Below are 18,258 nucleotides of genomic sequence, written 5' to 3'. Positions count from 1 at the left end.
GGGTTATCCTCAACAAAAGCTCATATATTCCAAGAACTTCGGGAATGTACTAGAAAAAAAAACAAAACCTCACCTTTCAACAGCTTGAGTTTTTGTACCTCTGTACTTACCCTACACTGTATATATTCAGACTCCTCTCACTTCCTGTCCTCCTTTAAAATGACCCAAATAACATTAAATACCAGTAAGAGTAAATTCCAAGGTACCTAAAGTGTTTATATAAATATATCAAGTTTATATGATTTGTTTTCTCTTCATAGCCTGGTTCACCGGGACCGGTAATTCCTGCTCAGTCACATGGGAAAATACTCACAAAACCAGATTCTTACTGGGAGACAACAATTACTGTTTCAGAAGCTGAGAACAGCACTCACCTAAAAACAGAGCTCCAGCAAAAACAGCTATCAAATAACACCCCAGCACTTTCAAAGAACCATCCTCCTCAGTCCCATGTTCGCAATGCAACCGAGCAACTCCCACAAAAGCTGCCTTCTGCACCAACAAAGTTGCACTGTCCTCCATCACCTCACATAGAAAATCCTCCTAAGTCCTCCACGCCTCACACACCTGTGCAGCATGGTTATCTCTCACCAAAGCCTCCTTCACAGCAGTTAGGATCTCCCTTCAGGCCTCATCATTCCCAGTCACCTCAAGTTGGAACTCCTCAGCGAGAGCCTCAGAGAAACTTTTATCCAGCAGCACAGAACCTTCAAGCCAATACTCAGCAGGGAACTTCTGGAGCATTATTTACACAAACACCCTCAGGACAATCTTCAGCAACATACAGTCAGTTTAGCCAACAAAGTCTCAACAGCACCGCACCACCCCCTCCACCCCCTCCACCTCCTTCTTCTTCAACTTACTATCAAAACCAGCAGCCCTCTGCAAACTTTCAGAATTATAATCAGCTAAAAGGTAGCCTTTCCCAACAAACTGTGTTTACATCTGGACCAAATCAAGCACTTCCTGGCAGTACAAGCCAGCAGTCAGTTCCCGGACACCATGTTACTCCAGGGCATTTTTTGCCCTCTCAGAACCCTACCATTCACCATCAGACTGCTGCTGCTGTTGTGCCACCCCCACCTCCGCCGCCACCTGCTCCAGGACCACACCTTGTACAACAGCCAAATTCGCATCAGCAACATTCTGTAGCACATGTAGTCGGGCCAGTTCATGCTATCACCCCTGGGTCACACATTCATTCTCAAACTGCTGGACACCATTTACCACCACCTCCTCCACCTCCTGGTCCTGCCCCTCATCACCATCCACCACCCCATCCCTCCACAGGACTGCAAGGTCTACAAGCACAACACCAGCATGTTGTAAATTCAGCACCCCCTCCTCCTCCACCTCCTCCTCCAGCCAATGTCTTGGCTTCTGGGCATCATCCAACATCAGGTCAAGCCTTACACCACCCACCTCATCAAGGACCTCCACTTTTTCCTGCAAGTGCTCATCCAACTGTACCACCGTATCCCTCACAAGCCACACATCACACCACTTTGGGACCGGGACCCCAACACCAGCCTTCTGGAACAGGGCCACATTGTCCATTACCCGTTGCAGGTCCTCATCTCCAGCCCCAAGGACCAAACAGTATTCCAACACCTACTGCTTCAGGGTTCTGTCCTCATCCTCATCCTGGCTCTGTGGCCCTGCCACATGGGGTGCAAGGACCTCAGCAGGCATCGCCAGTGCCTGGACAGATTCCAATTCACAGAGCACAGGTGCCACCAACATTTCAAAACAATTACCATGGTTCAGGGTGGCATTAAAATGGACTCAAACAACATTTTTTAAAATGTTCTGTAAGATAAACTGTATATTTCATATGTACCTATTAAGGTACTTTTTAAAGCTTGTACATGAGACTTTGTATAAAAACAAACAAACAAACAAAAAAAAAATTACCAGTGCTCTTTCATTGTATTTTTCCCATTTTTGCTTTTTAAAATTCCTTAAGAAATGTGCTCTTAAACCAGTAGTGAGTATCTTTATTTTGTAAGTAACATTCCAGCTGTTTTTCTGGCAGTAGATCTGATGCTACATGATCTTTAAATTGTATTGTTGCTGTCAAACTCATTTAGTGAATATTTTCTATATTTTATACATATGCATTAAGTACACAGCTAAAGAAAGCACTATGAGGATTTTCTTTTTTTTTCCTTTTTTTTTTTGGTCAGCAATTCTGTGAGTGCATCTTGGGTCTAAAAATGCAATACAGATTTTTATAGTTTGGTGTGGACATGGCTCATTTTGTTTTATCAGTTATTTGCAAGCAAAATGTAATTTAATGTATAGATGATTTCTAATGTCTCTTGACTGTAAATACTGCATTTCTTTTGCATATATAATTGCTTCCAGCTTTTTTCATTTGATATATAGCATTGTACATATGACAAGTCTTTTGCAAAACTGTGTGATCTTTGTGAAAGTAGTACAGTATATGACCCTTTTTTATTTTAAATATACTGTCACATTGAAGCACTGGTTGGGCATTTTAATTCATGTTAATAAATCACAATTATGTCAGTTTTACCAAATTGTTCTGTACAACTTCTAAAATGGAGGTCTGCTTAATGATTTTACAAAAGTTACAATTTTCAAATATAATTTTTAAGGCAAGAACCTTTCATTTTCTTTAGCAACTACTACCTCAGTTTAATGGTAGGCCACTGCTAAAGGCAATAGTAAGTAAGGGGCTCCCACAAATGGTTTCTACTACTTGCCCTTTTTATTCCCAGGAGCAAGAGTCACAAGAAATTAAGCAGTAGTACTTTGTAACTTTACTTATTAATAAGTATCTAACAGCATATAAAATTAATCCGGACCACTAATGTATTACACACAATATACTTAAAGATTGCAATTTATAAGTTTTTTGAAAATCATTTGCCTAAAGTAGGAATATTTAATTTGCACACTTTAGAATATGACTGAAATGCCCCACTAATTAATTACTAATCAGAACCGATATGAAAACTGTGGGTGCTTAATATCTAGCTATATAGGGTACTTTTTAATCATGAAAAATATATTTCTTTAAATTTTGTTTCAGTCAAAGGAAAAAAGGCATAGTTCTAACTTTTGAAAAATGTCTAGCCTTTGCCTTCTACCTCTCAGGAGTACTAAGTCTATCAGCAGTGACTGATGCTGCGTGATTGATGCTGCTTATCAAGATACTTTGCATCATCCAAATAATGGCACAATTTGGCCATAGTATATATAAATTTTGTGCATCAGGGGAAAAAGTAAACAGACTATTTAAAATGAATGATATTTGGTAGTAACTTAAATCATGTTTTTAAATTAAATTTCCACCTGAAAATTAGCTACTGGTGGTACATTAATATAGCTTGTGTAGGGTTTAATCCTAATCAGCTTCAAGTTTTTGAACAGCAAAGGTCAACTTTGCCATCCTTTACTTGGCAAACAAACTTCTGCTTATGTTGGTTATGTTACTAAAGAATAATGTCTGAAAAATGAATAAATTAACTGTCCTTGGATAGTTTCAAACATAGACCAAAGTTAATTAGCATGTAAAATATCAATATTCAACTCTTCCAAAGCACTATCCTCGTCACCATTTTTAAATCCTCATACATTCAAACTGAATGATAACTCTTTGATGGATACTACATACATTCAAGAAATGTCTTCTATCAAACTTTCATTTTTAAAAATGGGATTTAAGAAATACTTGAACAAGTTCTCTAATAAAAGTTCTCTACTTCTTTATCCTGTTAAAAAGTTACATATGGCACAGGCACATGAAAAAGCAAGTCCTTTTCATCTTTAAAGCCTTGAATCCCAGCACTCAGAGGCAGAGGCAGGCAGATCTCTGGCAATCAAGGCTATCTCAGGAGATCCAGGCCAGCCTGGTCTACATAGCAAGTTCCAGGCCAGTGGGGGCTATAGGGAGACCCTGTCTCAAAACAAACGAAATGAATATACCTCTTTGAAACTCTTTTAATACCCACTTTTTCTTTGGATAGTTCTGTCAATTTCCTGATAGCAGCTTCTGAATCTCTGATAGTGAAGATTTCACAGGAACTCAACTCAAATCACTGAGCTGGTGATAAGGCTCGGCATAACCAATGGTTCACCTTTAGCTTATATTTATTATCAACAAACTACCAAGAATCTGCTACAACCATATGGTACCCGATAAACAAATGTGTTCATTCTAGAAGAACTGCTTCTGTATTGTATAGCTAGGGTATTTATCATAGGATCCAACTAGTTGCTTTTCTAACATGAGCTAAATAAAACGGCAGACAAATTTCAATCAAGTGTAAAAATTCTTAAAGACATAGAAAAGACACATGTACTCTATGGTGAGTATAAGAATGTTTTCTATGGAAATTGTGACTAACAACACTGGTCTACAGCCGCATCTGTCAGAAGCTACATGGAAACCTACAGTCTCATCAGAAAAATTCATCATGCACATCTCATGAATGAGTACCACATTCTAACTCACAGCAGTATGTGATGTAATGCTAGCTCCAAAGAGGACTGTGTGTCTTATTCCCTCAGTGAATAATATTGGAAAAAAGAAATTTGAGATGCTCAAATAAAATGCAATCAGTGCATTCTGATAAAACATTGATAAAAAGGGACCATTCACATTCTGGATGATGAAGCTATACTACAGCCTCATTCCTAAATCCCTTCTGCCCCTAAAAACAAATCAGCAATTTCCTCATAGTAAGGTTTATGTATGTCCTATGACTGCAGCTGCTGCATCAGGAATGTTGACACTTCCTTTAGTTTTTGTGACACTGTACTGATAGTAAACGTATGTTCATTCTGTCACTTCAAATGACCAAGGCAATGTCTGGGAAAAAAAAAAAAAAAAACCCAAAACACTTTAATTTTTAAGACAAGTGCAAGCACCCCAAACAATGGATTATTGTTACAACACTTGTTATCTTTTCACAATCTAGTTATTGCAAAGGCATATGGATAATGTTAATGGACAAAGTCAAGAAAAACGAGGCACCTTAATGTAAAAAATTTTTTTAAAGACATTAAAACCACTGACTTCTAAAAGAGGCTAAATATACCTCTATATGTTACATTCTAAAGTTGTATTGCCTACTAATGTTGTATCCTGGATTCTACAATTAATTTTAAGGAAATGCATAAACTAAAACTGTACTCAACCTGCAAAGGGAAAATGATTCTCTCATGGAAAGACAATAAAAAGGCAAGTATAACTGCTGTAGCCAACATAATGAAACTGCCTATGGAATGAACATGATCACTGTTACCTTTGAGCTGTGAGGAGTATTCTGTCCACTGTGCTGCAAACTGTACAAACCACACCTTGTGTTTTAGGCAAACACAATCATGCTTTTCCAAAAATATTTTTTTTTCATTCCACACACTGAACATATTTCTCTTGTCCAATTTAATCTATGTATTTAACTTACAGTGCTAAGAAAAGGCAACACTACATTGTACTGGGCCATCACATTTTTAAAGGGAAATGACTTTTTCTTTAAAATTATTTTTAAAAATATGCAAAAATACAAATGCAACTGCTAAATTATAATGTATATTTTAGAACGAGAAGCATGTTTTTCTCCCTTTAAAGTTCCATATAGAGAATGACATCTAATCCAGAGTCACTTTGTTTAAAATCCAATGTGAATGAACTGTTATGGAATGAAAAGTTTGCACAACTTCTTGGAGCAGTGAAAATCTGCTACATGCAACTTAGGCTTAGTAGCTTTTCTGAAATCTGAGTCCCCATCCCATATTTATGGAAATTAACATTTACAAGGGTGCATTTACATATACTATAATACAGGAATGGTTTCCCTTTGCCAGAAGATAGAATTGTACATTTCCTTGCTATTTCTTGGTTCCAACTGATAATTTCTTAAGATTGTAAATTATGTAATACTTGGCTAAAATATGTCTTCATAAATAGTCACAAAACCTGCCAAAACACAAAGGGGAAAATATTTTTGTTCAAAAAAAATGACATTTGAATGTCACACAACACAAGAAAACAATGCTTAGAGACATGTTATTGTTTCCAGAAGAAAATGGTCAGTAAACTACTTAGCTGAAGACAAAGACTACCCTTCCCCAGGATCACGGTGCACAAAAAGCAAAGTGTCAAACAACAGTACCTCAAAGCAAAACAAAGGTCTGAGGGTGAAGCCAGCTCACTTGTAATCCTGTTAAAGAATGGAGCCACTGTTTAGGTCCAATGTACTGGGAAACATTTCCTAGCTCAGAATGCTATATTTGTAGAATCTGCTAAGAATTCAACCAAGGATGTCGAAGGCATTCGCCAGCTGAGGCGCGTTTTTCTGGAACCATTTCTAACATTGGGATCAGGAAATCTGTAAACTGTGCAGCATCTTCATGGGGCCAGCCATACTTTTCCACAAGTACATCAAAGAGGCTCCAGGGCTTCAGCTTGGTGATATGCCGCAGTTCTCCTATAGAGAAAGAAACATGCCAATCACAAAAACTCCAGATTCACTTAAATGATCCAGCCAAGCTCTTTGAAGTGCAACCCACTTCTCGAAAATAATGGCATCAACAAAGCAAACAAGGTTTGCCCACTAAGCAATAATCACTGAAGAATTCAATGACAATGTCTTATTCCAAGTAAGCTGGTGGATATAAATGGACTAATAGTTCACACACATAAGTTTATATTGTGCAAGTACACAGAATGTTTTCATTTCAACAAACCACTCTCACTCCAGCTTGGGTTCTTTTGCAATTGGCAAAGCTGGCTTAGAAAAACCTGCAAGATATATACTATATAAACTCCTTGTGCCATTATTTCTGCATTTTACCACACAAAGAAAAAGGAGTTTCTTTTCCCTCTAGAACATTATTAATATAGCTTCCTGTGATGGGATGGATGTCCTTTTTAATTGTGCTGGCAATATGGCATCCACTGGTTAGTTAACGGGCACATAGCATTCACGCTACGTATTTATTGTAAAGTGTAAGGCTTCAAACACAATTCCTTACAAAATTTGAAGTTGTAATTTTCAAAATGTGCTACTATAGTATAAAATGTGTAATTTCCAAAAGCTGGGCAGCTCTGACACAATAGAAAAACTAAAAGTGGCCTGTGATTTAAAAAGAAAAGTTATTTTTAAGTCAAATTGCTAAAAGTTCAGAATAACATTCACAGGAAGAACTCAATTTCTCTGTGTTGGAAATTTTTCACAAAGTAGCCATTCTTGCCCATTCTTGAATGGCCCTCAGAGTAGGCCCCTAAGCAGCTTCTAGAGATCCGGAGGGTGTACTGGCTCTGCACCAGGCCTGCATTATTGGCACATGGCCAGGTTCAAGCCCCAACACCACTCTGATGTCTCTTCACTTTCACATGTAGTCTAACCCACAAGGTAAAGATCTGTCAAGATTTACATCAAGAGAGAACCATTACTGTGCTCACAAGTCTCTCAGGAGGCCTGGGCTATTTCGCCCATTTACTCGAGCCCCTTTTAAAGCCCTAACAAAAAGAAGATAACATTCCTTACAATTACAAAAACTTAAATAGAAATGACCTGCAATCCTATCTCCAATGGCTCTTTCCTTTTAGTCTACTCTCTTCAGTGACCATTCTTAAACATTATGTCCACAGAATTACTACCATGCTATACATAAGATTTTAAGTAAAAGCTTCTAGGATGGTTCCTGGTTAAAGGAAGTAAGGTGACAAATAACCTGACTCCAATGTGAGGCCTGATGACAGAGTTGAACATTGCCTCCAGACTGGAGGTCAGATCTAGGTTTAACGAGGAAGCAGAATTATAATTTTAGCAGTGGAAAAAGGCCTATGAATAAAACAGTCTCTTAAATAAAATAGCAGGGTATTTACAACATATAACCTATGCACATTGTATACCCAACCCCACTCCCCATGTATTTTCTTGCTTCAGGTATGCACCACTATACTGTAAACTCATCTCCAGATTATAACTCTGAACATAATGAAAATGTTATATAAACACTTGTTATGTACTATTGCTTAGGAGATGGAAAAAGTACATACAGTTTTTATAAAGTATTTCTGCTCTGTGGTGGTTGAATTCTTGGATATGGAACAGGAGAAACTAAAGATGGACTGTATCACCTCCCATGAAAAGATACACTTTACTACCACAAAGGATTTAGGCCTAATGATAGGGATGAAACAAACCAATGCTGGAAGGCTATGAAAAACTATTTACAGCCAGGTATAGTGGCACACACCTTTAAATCCCAGCAATCAGGATGCAGAGACAGGCATCTCTGTTAAAGGCCATCTCGGTCTCAAAACAAACAAAACAACAAAACCCTACCAACCTATTTATGCATATATCACTAGCTACACTTTAAACCAATAAAAATGCTTACTAAGAGAAACTCAAGCAATCTCATATAAATTTTCTGTGTAAAGATGCCATCTACAATAGCAAAATACCATTTAGTGTGCAAAATAATCTTAAACACTCAAAGGTGCTGGATGCACAGGAACCCTACAATACAAGAACTGTCAACAAAGAATTAGGTAAGCGAGAAAACTGGATGATGCCAAATAAGAGGGAAAAGGCCAGTCTGGCATCTATGATTATATATATATAAATCTTAAAACTGTATTTATTAATTGGGGCGGGGGGGCAGACCAGTGTGTGTTATGGGACCCATGTGGAGGTCAGAGGACAACTTGCAGGAGTAGGTTCTCCCCTTCCACCACGTGGATTTCGGGTATTGAACAAAGGCCATCAGGCTTGGTGCCGAGTGTCTTTACCCGCTGAGTCACCTCACCAGCCCCATATGTACCAATCTTATGCTTGAAATAGTAGGATGAGGGGCTAAAGAGATGGCACAGAGGTTAAGACCACTGACTGCTCTTGTAGAGGAAGCGTGTTTGATTCCCAGCACCCACATGGCAGCTACAACTGTCCATAACTCTAGTTCCAGGGGATGCAATGCACCCTTCTGACCTCCTCCAGCATTGCACAACACAGATGCACTTATACACTTGCAGGCAATACACCCATACACATAAAATAAAAATAATAAACTTTTTTTCTTAGAAAGGATGAAATGTTGCCCTGTAAACAGTTGATGTGTTTATTATTGCTCCCTCTAGAAAATTAGCTATCAAAGCCGAGGTTCCTGAGGATGACACTCAAGGCTTTTCTCTGGCATTCACATGTTCCTATACATGCATGCATGTGCACATACACCTGCATTAGAGAGAGGGGGAAGGGGAAAGAAGGAGGAGGAGGAGGAGAAGAAGAAAAGTCATCACATTCAAGAACTTAATTTAACCTTGACAATTTTTATGGGAAAACAAAGAAGATCTCGAAGCAAGTTTAGAGATGAGATTCTCTGCTGTTAAAAGAGTTTTTATTTTTTAAAGCCCAGCCTCTAGTCTTCTTCAGAATGCTACACATCATTCAGTCTTCCCTGGATTTCCTGTGTGTGTCAGCAGTACCCTACCCACCTGGCAAAAACTCAGTAAGTCAATATGGCTCTGTCTTCCACCATCAGGCATTATTTAGAGAGCCCTCTGCACTTCTAGACTACTTAGAACCATCCTCACAGGGTCAAGGAAAACTGATGAGCTCCTCTGGAGTAGAGGCTTTGTGACAGCAACTGTATTTATCATTCCAAGTTCATTAGGGTGTATTGCAGGTACTTATACTTCTCTTGAAAGTTAAGTGATTTGTGAAGGAAATATTATCTATGAAATTACAGTATTCCAGAATTAAACACAGCAAATGAAGTTTCACCCCACAAATGAGAGAGCTATACAGGCAAATCTTAGTATGCTATTTTAGTTAATACTGGCAATTACAGCATTAACTAGGATATAAGTTAATTATGATAAAGTTTACAGTGTACATATTAAAAAGAAACTAAGCTGGGAATGGTGGCACATGCCTTTAATCCTAGAACTGGGGAGGCAAAGGAAGGCAGATCTCTGTTAAACGCCAGCCTGATCTACATAGTGAGTTCCAGGACAGCTTGAGTTACAGGGTCTCAAAAAGACCAAAAAAAGAAACTAATACATACTGATTTGAATGGAACAAATTTCTCAAAATTTTATAGCAAGTCACATAAAATTAACTAAAAATGGTATGCAAACCAACTGTAATAGAACTATAACAGAAAAGTAAATCTTCGCAGCCTTCGGATAATGCTTTCCTAGACGAGATAACTACAGTTGTGTTCTGTTTTGTTTTTCAGACAGGGTCTCCCTGTAGCCCCAGCTGGCCTGGAACCTGCTATTAGATCAGGCTGGTCTAAGACTCACAGAGATCCACCTGCCTCTGCCTCCTGAGTGCTGGAACTAAAGACATATGCCACCACATCTGGCTTGTTTTGTTTTTAAAAGGAAAAATACAAACTGGATTTCATCAAAATCAAAAAGTTTTTATTTCACCAGGCATGGTGCAACCCTTTAATCCCAGCACTGGGAGGCAGAGGCAGGGAGATCTCTGTGAGTTCTCTGTAGCCTGGTCTACATAGCAAGTTCCAGGCCAGCCAGGGCTACAAAGTGAGGCCCTATCTCAAGAAAAGCAAAATCAAAAAAGCTTGTATTTCAAATATCACATTCATGCATTCAAGAGAATCGAAAAATCTGTCCACTCGAAAACCTACACATTAACGATCTTATCAGCATTGTTTATAACAGTCCAAATGTAGAAATCCCATGTCTACCACTAATGAATAAAATGTGGTATACATCAGGCTATATATAGAGGACTGAAGTCACACCTGGTAGAGAAGCCTGTAATCCTGGCACTCAGGAGGCAGAGGGAAAAGGGTGGTAGCTCAACACCAGTCTGGCCTATATAACACATTCAAAGTCAGCCTGAGCGCCATATATGAGGAGACCCTGTCTCAAAATACCAAAGGCCAGGGATGTAGTTCAGTGACTGAATGACTTCCTAGTTTGTGTAGGGCCTATGTTCAAATGGGGGAGTAGAGTGAAGAAGGAAGAATGGGGTGTTAGATTCAAGCTACCTGTAGATGTGGATGTATCTTGAAAACATGAGGTGACAGAAGTCAAATACAAAAGGCCATAAGGGATATGATTCCATTTATATCCAGAAGAGGCAAATGAGGAGAATCAAAAAGTAGTGGTTGCTGGGGCCAAGGGTAGAAAGAATGGCGAGTCTCTACTGATGGTCACAGGTTTCATTCCGGAATAATGAAATGTTCTAAAATAAATGATGACACAGTTGTATAGCTGTAAATATACTACGAGCCACTGAATTGAACTGTACACTTTCTAAAGAATGAATTATATGGTCTGTAAATTATATCTCAATAAAGTTATTCTTTAAAAATGGACAGAGAGCATACAGCAAAATAACTGCAGAATTTCAATGTTGGCAGTGCAAGTGATTAAAAATAAGTATTTCACAGATGAGTAAATGAAGGTACACTATAGGAATAAATGGGATGACCTACACGTTGAGCATCCCTAGCATAACTAGGGATGCTCTCAGCACCCATATGTTATAGGGGAAAATTACACATTGGACCTCATATGATGTAGCAGCATTCAAAATTACCTACAGCTTTTGTGTGTTTATGTGTATATGAAATATATTCCATGTTTAGACTTAGTCCAAGCCTCAAGATATTTCATTATGTCTATACAAATATTCCATAAGCTGAGGAAATCCAAAACACTTTTGGACCTAAGCATTTCAGTAAGGGACTTTCTACTTATACAATGGAAATTACTTGGAACTGTCACAATTTCACAGCTTTTTGCATCATGTGCTACAACTTTAAGCTGAGTAACTAAAACACTAAAATCTACAATCAGCCATGTGGCCTGTGGTTTGTTTTTTGTCCCAGCACTCTGCTGTGGGGGACATAGCACTGTCTGTATGTATTCCCATCTTCCAGAAGACATTTACCTCATTTTTTCATTTATTAACTTTTCTAAATGTGTATTTTTGTTTTTAAAATATTTTATTTAATGTGTATGAGTGTATATTCTGCATGTTGTGCAATACCTAGGGAGGTCAGAAGAGGGCACTGGATCCCCTGGAACTGGAGTTACAGTTGTTAGTCACCATGTAGGTGCTGGGAATTAAACCAAAGTTCTCTGTAAGAACAGCCAGTAGCTCTTAACCCTGAGTCATCTCTTCAGCCCGTGTATGAGTGTTTTGCCTGCTATCTATATAAGTGAACATGTCTTACAATGCCTAAGGAGGCCAGAAGAGGGTGTCAGATCCCCTGGAACTGGAGTTTAAAAACAGTTGTTATAGCCACTTTTGAAAGAGATGTATCTTTGTTCTGGAAATTGTTATTGAGTATGTTAAAGCTGTAATGAAATGCTTCTTCTAAAAAGTAAAGAATAAAAAAATAGTGAAATTAAGAACTAAAAAAAATTACCAAAAAAAAAAAAAAAAAAAAAAAAACAGTTGTCAAGCACCAAATGGATGCTGGGAACCAAATCCAAGTACTCTGAAAGTATAGCCAGTGCACTTAACCGCTGAGCCATCTCTAGTCCTCACCTTATTTTGAGACAGCATCTTTCACTGGGATCTGGGGCTTACTGATTTGGCTGGCTTGCTGGCTGAAGAGCCAGCCCCAAGGATATAGTATCTCCACATCTTCAACAAGTGCACATAACCACAGAACTTTTTTACATGCTTGTGTGACACTTTACCATCTCTCCTCAATCTGCAAGCCAACTATTATTAAAGTTTTTTTTTTTTTATTAAAGGAGGGTGTAACCAAAACAAATCTAAACTGCTAAAATAAGGGCACCAAATATGTTCAAAAAGAATAGAGCATCTGGAGGGATTTTTGTTGTAGTTTTTAGACAGGATTTCATGTAGCCCAGGCTGACCTTGAACTCTTTATATAGCCGAAGATGACCCTGAACCATAATCCTCTTACTTCTACCTCCTAAATGCTAACATTATAGATCCCCAGGTTTTTCTGAGGATGAGGATGAGCATGGGAGGGGGGAGGAGGAGGAAGAGAAGGGGAAAGAGAGGATGGGGAGGAAGAAGAGGAGGAGAAAATAATCTTGGAGCATTGAGGTATTTTTAAGGATTGGTTCTACATGGGGGACTACAAATGACAACTGTTCAGAGTAAGGCCAGGGGAAGGTCAGTGAGAATATCATTAAAATTAACCACCCACACATAATACAATGTCATAACACAAACAGAAAATGTTCTTTCATAAGAATGTGATGGGCTGGAGAGATGGTTCAGCGGTTAAGAGCACTGACTAGTCTTGCAAAGGACCCGGGTTCAATTCCCAGCAGGCAGCTGGCAGCTACAAACTGTCCTTAAGACCAGTTCCAGGGGAATCTGAAGCTCTCTTCTGACCTCCGCAGCACTGCACGACACAGGTGCACTCATATACATGCAGGCAATATACTCGTACACATAAAATTAAAAAAAAAAAAAAAAAAGAATGTGATATACACAGCTCAGACACACACTATAAAGGATACCTATGGGCACCCTGATGCCCAGTCTCTAGGCCATCTCTGTTCATAATGAAAATGTAAAGAGAAGCGCCTAGGTCTTTTGTTTGGTGTCATTATTTTTGAGTGTCTCATTATGTAGCCCAGGCTGGCCTTGAACTCCTGGTTCAGGAATGAGCCGTCATGTCCAGCTGAATCTAGCTGTTCTAAAAATCACTTAAAGTCCTTTGAAAATATTTGAATACACAGACTGGTGTTTGGAGGAGGAGAGTCAAGGGGTGGAGGTCTGAAAAAGGACTAAGGGCCGTTCTCTAACAAAATTCTGAGTCCACAAATATGAAATGGTTCAAGATTATTTCTTGAGTACTTTCTTCAGCAGAATCCCCAGATGAAAAGTCTCGATAGTTCTCCATTGCTCAAATATAAATGCACAATTTCTCCTCTTGGAAGAGGATTATGCTGAAAATTAGTGTTGCATAAATACCGTTACCTTTTCTGGTGAAAAACTCCTTGGAATATTTCCCCAACATAGCGTATTTTCGAGGGACTTTCCCCAGCAGTTCAATGATCAATGCTATGTGATCTGCATTGGGAAACATTGCCAGCAAAACAGAAACACATGACAGTTTAATCAGTACACTGCATGCAGACACTACCACTGCCCGCGCAGACAGAAACAGAGCGCGACCTGAATGATCAAAAGCACAGACTTTGTCCAGGCAGCTGATTCAGAAGTCAGAGCTGGAGGGCACCCAGCTGTCCTCGGCACCAAGAAGGCGCCAGTGGACCGTGCGACCACAGCATGGGCCAAACTCAGTCTTCTGTCAACATTTACATCAGCACAGGAATTCTGCTGGGTTGCTTTGGGAATTTAGAAGAACTGCTTTTGTCACCATTAATGCTGCAGCAGCCGCAGCAGCTATTCCATTTCTGTCTGCATCGTGGCGCTTTTCGAAAAGAAGAGGTACTACCTCTGCGATTGAAGAATTCCCGAGAATATTTTCCAGATAGAGCAAAGTGCCTTGGGATACTGCCTAGCAGCTCTATGATGTGGGCTATGTGGTCTATGGAGGAGAGAAAAAAAAGGATATGGGAATGGGAGGGGCAAAGGGAAGGATGGGATAAAAGAAGAGGGAAAAGTGAAATTAGTAAAAAACCAGAACTAGATTCAAATCAACAATGTCTGCAGCACATCCATGCAGAGGCAAGTGGGACTGACAGGCCTCAGACACCAATTGGTGTACCAATGGTGACTGATGCCAGTTCACCCCAGGTTACCCCAGCATTGCAAGCAAGAAAGCATGGAGATGGTCAGGTTTACAGACGGAATTCAAGCCTGAATTCCCTGGTTTTCAACTCAGCTCTCAAACAGGACAGTAAAGTGGGCAACAGAGCTATGGACAAAAGGACCACAGAGAAGCCCTAGAGATTAATGAGTCCATTCTCACCCACCAGAGGCTGCCTGCTCCAGGAAGGCCAGGAGGCAAGGTAAGCTGTGTCAGGTGGGTGCTGCCCATTCACTGGCACTGAAGGGATTCAAACTCAAAGGAAAGCAACTGAATTTGGTGATTGAAAACCAAAACATGGTTCTATTTCAGTGAAAAAAAAAACCAAAAACCCCACAATCCTAAGTTCAGGAGGAGGAGGTAACTCAGCAGGCAATAACACTCACCTTCATCTCTGGAATAGTCTTCCCCAGAATGTGGTTCGAACAAATAATCTCCTGTTGCCAGCTCAAATGCCTAGGACACAAGAGGTGACATGCTGAACACATCAGAGATGGGCTCACAAGTCAGCAACTTTATCTCTTTATAGAGAAGACCTACATTTTATGAGGAACTCAGTCAAACTCAAGAGCATCTTAAAACAGCAAAACCCCTGTTTTCCCTTTCTTCCAAAAAAGTTGAAAGACACTAGGGAATATTTTTACATCTCTTCTAATGGAAGATGTAAGGGCTGTGCATTCTCTTCACACCACAGAAGGAAGAATGAAACCATCAGTGAGTCAGCAGCAGGCTTGGTCACTGCACACTACATGCTCTATAAATAGTGAAATGAGGGTTGAGTACAGGATTCTGAGTCCAGGGCCTGCCCTCACCACCACCTACCTAACATGGTCCCACACAGAGCAGATGTTTCCACTTTCTCTATTCATTCGGAATCAAGGAATATTTCCAGCAATTCAACATCTACTTCATCACTCTCATTAATTTCTGACTCAAGCACCTAGAACTCAAAACACTTCCTTTCCCCTTGGACCAGATGAAGAAAATCACCCTGCACACCCTCCTCAGGATGTCAGGAAGAGCTTCTCAATTTGCCAACAGCTACCCCTTAGCACACTGGTGTGTGGAGAAGTCCACTTATTTTCATTTCCCTTGCTCAGAGAAAAAGCTCAGGACCAGTAATTTAATTCTGTGACAATGTACAAAGACAATAGCTCTTGCTCTGCTGATCAAATACTTTTTTAAAAGTTAATTCCCATTTCTAGCTTCTTTCATACTTACTACCATTTTGCTTGAAACTTCCCTGCTCATTGACATTGATGGACAGGTGATAATGATGCCAACACTCCACCATCTCATGGGACTGCTCTCCCCATTCTTGTGGAAGAGCCACCACTGAGAGGTGACCCAGCATCAGTCTACCTCTCTTCCTTCCTTCAAATGATCAGAGTGTTGAGAAGGCTCCTCAAGATTCATCTGTCTAAGGGAGGCTGTCTTTAACTAGCAGGGCATCCTCCAACCCTTGAGTGTTTGTTTTTTAAAATATTTTATTATTTTTATTTTATGTGAATGAGTATGTTGCGTACATGTATGTAAGTGCACCACCACGTGCATACAATGCTCTGCAGAGGCCAAAAGAGAGTATCAAATCACCTGGAACTGGAGTTAAGGATGGCTGTTAGCCACCACGTAGGTGGCTGGGAATTGAACCAGGGTCCTCTGCAAGAACAGCAACTGTTGAGCTATCTCTCCAGCCCCCAACCCTTGAGTTTTAAAGATGACATGAATCATAACCTGATGGAGGAGGAGGGAAGTAAGATGCCAAGACTATTGCCAGCTGCCTTTGTAAAAAGCAGAATCTCAAGATCCCTGCCCTGAAGCAGACCTGAGTCAACCAGGATGAAGTCTGACAATCGAGAGCCACGCAGGCCAGCATTGCAGATGAAACAAGGACATCAGCAGAGTGCCTAGAGCTGGGATTCTGCCTCTCCAATTAACAATCACAGCAGCTGAGTCAATTCTCTGGTCAAGAAAGGAAAATTGTCATTTAGTCCCAAGTCCAAGTAGAAGAGAGTGTTTTGTGGCTGTGAAAATATTCAGAACTTGGAAGCCTGGAGGGAAATGTGGAAGCCCTAGCAGGAGGAAGGGGGCGGCAGAAGCAACTGTGACAGCAGTTCCAAGGGAAGCTCTGGCAGCCCCTCTTTAGTCCTGTGAAATTCTTTTTATTAAGGCTATTCCTCATTGCTTAACATTGAGCTATAGCAGATGAATGGTCTTCAAATGATTATTTAGAAAAGCATTCATGCTTTCAATGTAGTGCTAAACAAAGGGTATTGATGAAATAATTTAAAGGGGGGGTGCTGCTAGGCATGGTGGTGCACACCTTTAGTCCCAGCACTCAGGAGGCAGAGGCAGGCGGAGCTCTGTGAGTTCGAGGCCCCTCATCTACAAAGTGAGTTCCAGGCCAGCTAGGGCTACAGGGAGACCCTGTCTCAAAAAGACCTTTTAAAAAGGGGGGGGGGGGTGGAAACAGCAGTAGAAAGAGTAGCTCTGTGTAATGATGGTTATCCTGGTTCTTAAATATACAAGAGGACAAACATACTCCAATGAAAACATTGGCCTTTGTATGCCATAAATACTTTCCTGCTAACAGCTATGGAAATATGAAACATTACTGCCTTCTGTTTATGAAGTGCACCCTCCATCATTACTATTTAATATCTGAGAACTTTGGATTCTTCCTTCTATTCTTGGCCCAGTTTCTTCAGAGGGCTTTCCTCTAGGTCATCCTCTGTTTCCAATTCTAGGGAGGGCAGGTGCTTCTTTCCTGGCTCTGAATAAGTAAGCTCATGATGTGTCTAGTACAAAGGGGCATGGTGAAAAGCTTGCCAGCGGTTTTGATTCCGATCATTGATCAGAACTCACCATAGAGTTCCCCCATTCAGAAACAAAGACACTTGAGTGCAGAGAAGTAACCTAACCACACAGAAATTTACATCAATACACACTACACATTTACATCCAGAAAGGGTCTAAAGTGCAAGAAAAGCAAAGCAGACGCAACAGCTACATGTGCTGTTACTATGCCTTGTTTTCTCATGCTTTTCCAGCTATAGAAACCCAAAGTCCTCCTGACAGGCCTCTAGTTTCCAGTGTAGCCTCTGTCAGATATGGTGCTATTTATAAAACTGGAAGGACTATGAGCTTTATCATGAAGAATAATCTATGATCTTATCAATGCTTGGCATTATGAGGTCAAATTTAAACTTCAATAAACACTGGCTCCTCTGCCTTGTTCTCTAAGAAAAGAAAGTGACCTCTCTGTCATAACCTTTTAGGTAGGGGACAAAGGCTTGCTCCCTTGAAAAACCACTCTACTGAAAGAAACCCCATAAGCAGTCCTAGCAGCACTGGGGTCACCAGATGCAATCTCTGAGAAAAGGGTAGGTGAAAGGTGGTAGAGCATCTTGTTCCTTTACCCCGTGAAATGTTCAACTATGAATATTTTTCAAAACAAAGATGACTGTAACAGGGTAGAGGACAGGGATAGAGTGCAAGGACAAATCTTATGGGAGACAAGGCAGA

General features: G+C 40.0%; 2 protein-coding genes across 15 annotated transcripts in view; one reads left to right on the top strand and one right to left on the bottom strand.

The window, feature by feature from the left end:
• The window catches only part of Kmt2e (lysine methyltransferase 2E), an 83,120-nt gene extending 78,255 nt beyond the window's left edge, over window positions 1–4,865 (top strand). For all 5 annotated transcript variants that reach the window (XM_008830745.3, XM_008830742.2, XM_008830743.2 and 2 more), the window contains one exon: window positions 261–4,865. In XM_008830745.3, the coding sequence (XP_008828967.1) occupies window positions 261–1,778 (1,518 nt within the window). In that variant the 3' untranslated portion in view covers window positions 1,779–4,865. The remainder of the gene's footprint in view (window positions 1–260) is intronic.
• The window catches only part of Srpk2 (SRSF protein kinase 2), a 239,211-nt gene continuing 223,106 nt past the window's right edge, over window positions 2,154–18,258 (bottom strand). For 4 of the 10 annotated variants that reach the window (XM_017797549.2, XM_017797550.2, XM_029562344.1 and 1 more), the window contains 4 exons: window positions 15,120–15,189; window positions 14,419–14,511; window positions 13,938–14,030; window positions 2,154–6,464 (listed from right to left, as the gene is read on the bottom strand). In XM_017797549.2, the coding sequence (XP_017653038.1) occupies window positions 6,280–6,464; window positions 13,938–14,030; window positions 14,419–14,511; window positions 15,120–15,189 (441 nt within the window). In that variant the 3' untranslated portion in view covers window positions 2,154–6,279. The remainder of the gene's footprint in view (window positions 6,465–13,937; window positions 14,031–14,418; window positions 14,512–15,119; window positions 15,190–18,258) is intronic. The other 6 variants (XM_008830746.3, XM_029562343.1, XM_029562345.1 and 3 more) reach the window with 2 other exon arrangements.

The sequence above is a fragment of the Nannospalax galili genome, unplaced genomic scaffold, assembly GCF_000622305.1.
Source record: "Nannospalax galili isolate Female #2095 unplaced genomic scaffold, S.galili_v1.0 scaffold312, whole genome shotgun sequence".
Taxonomy (NCBI): domain Eukaryota; kingdom Metazoa; phylum Chordata; class Mammalia; order Rodentia; family Spalacidae; genus Nannospalax; species Nannospalax galili.
This window is presented reverse-complemented; position numbering and strand designations above follow the sequence as displayed.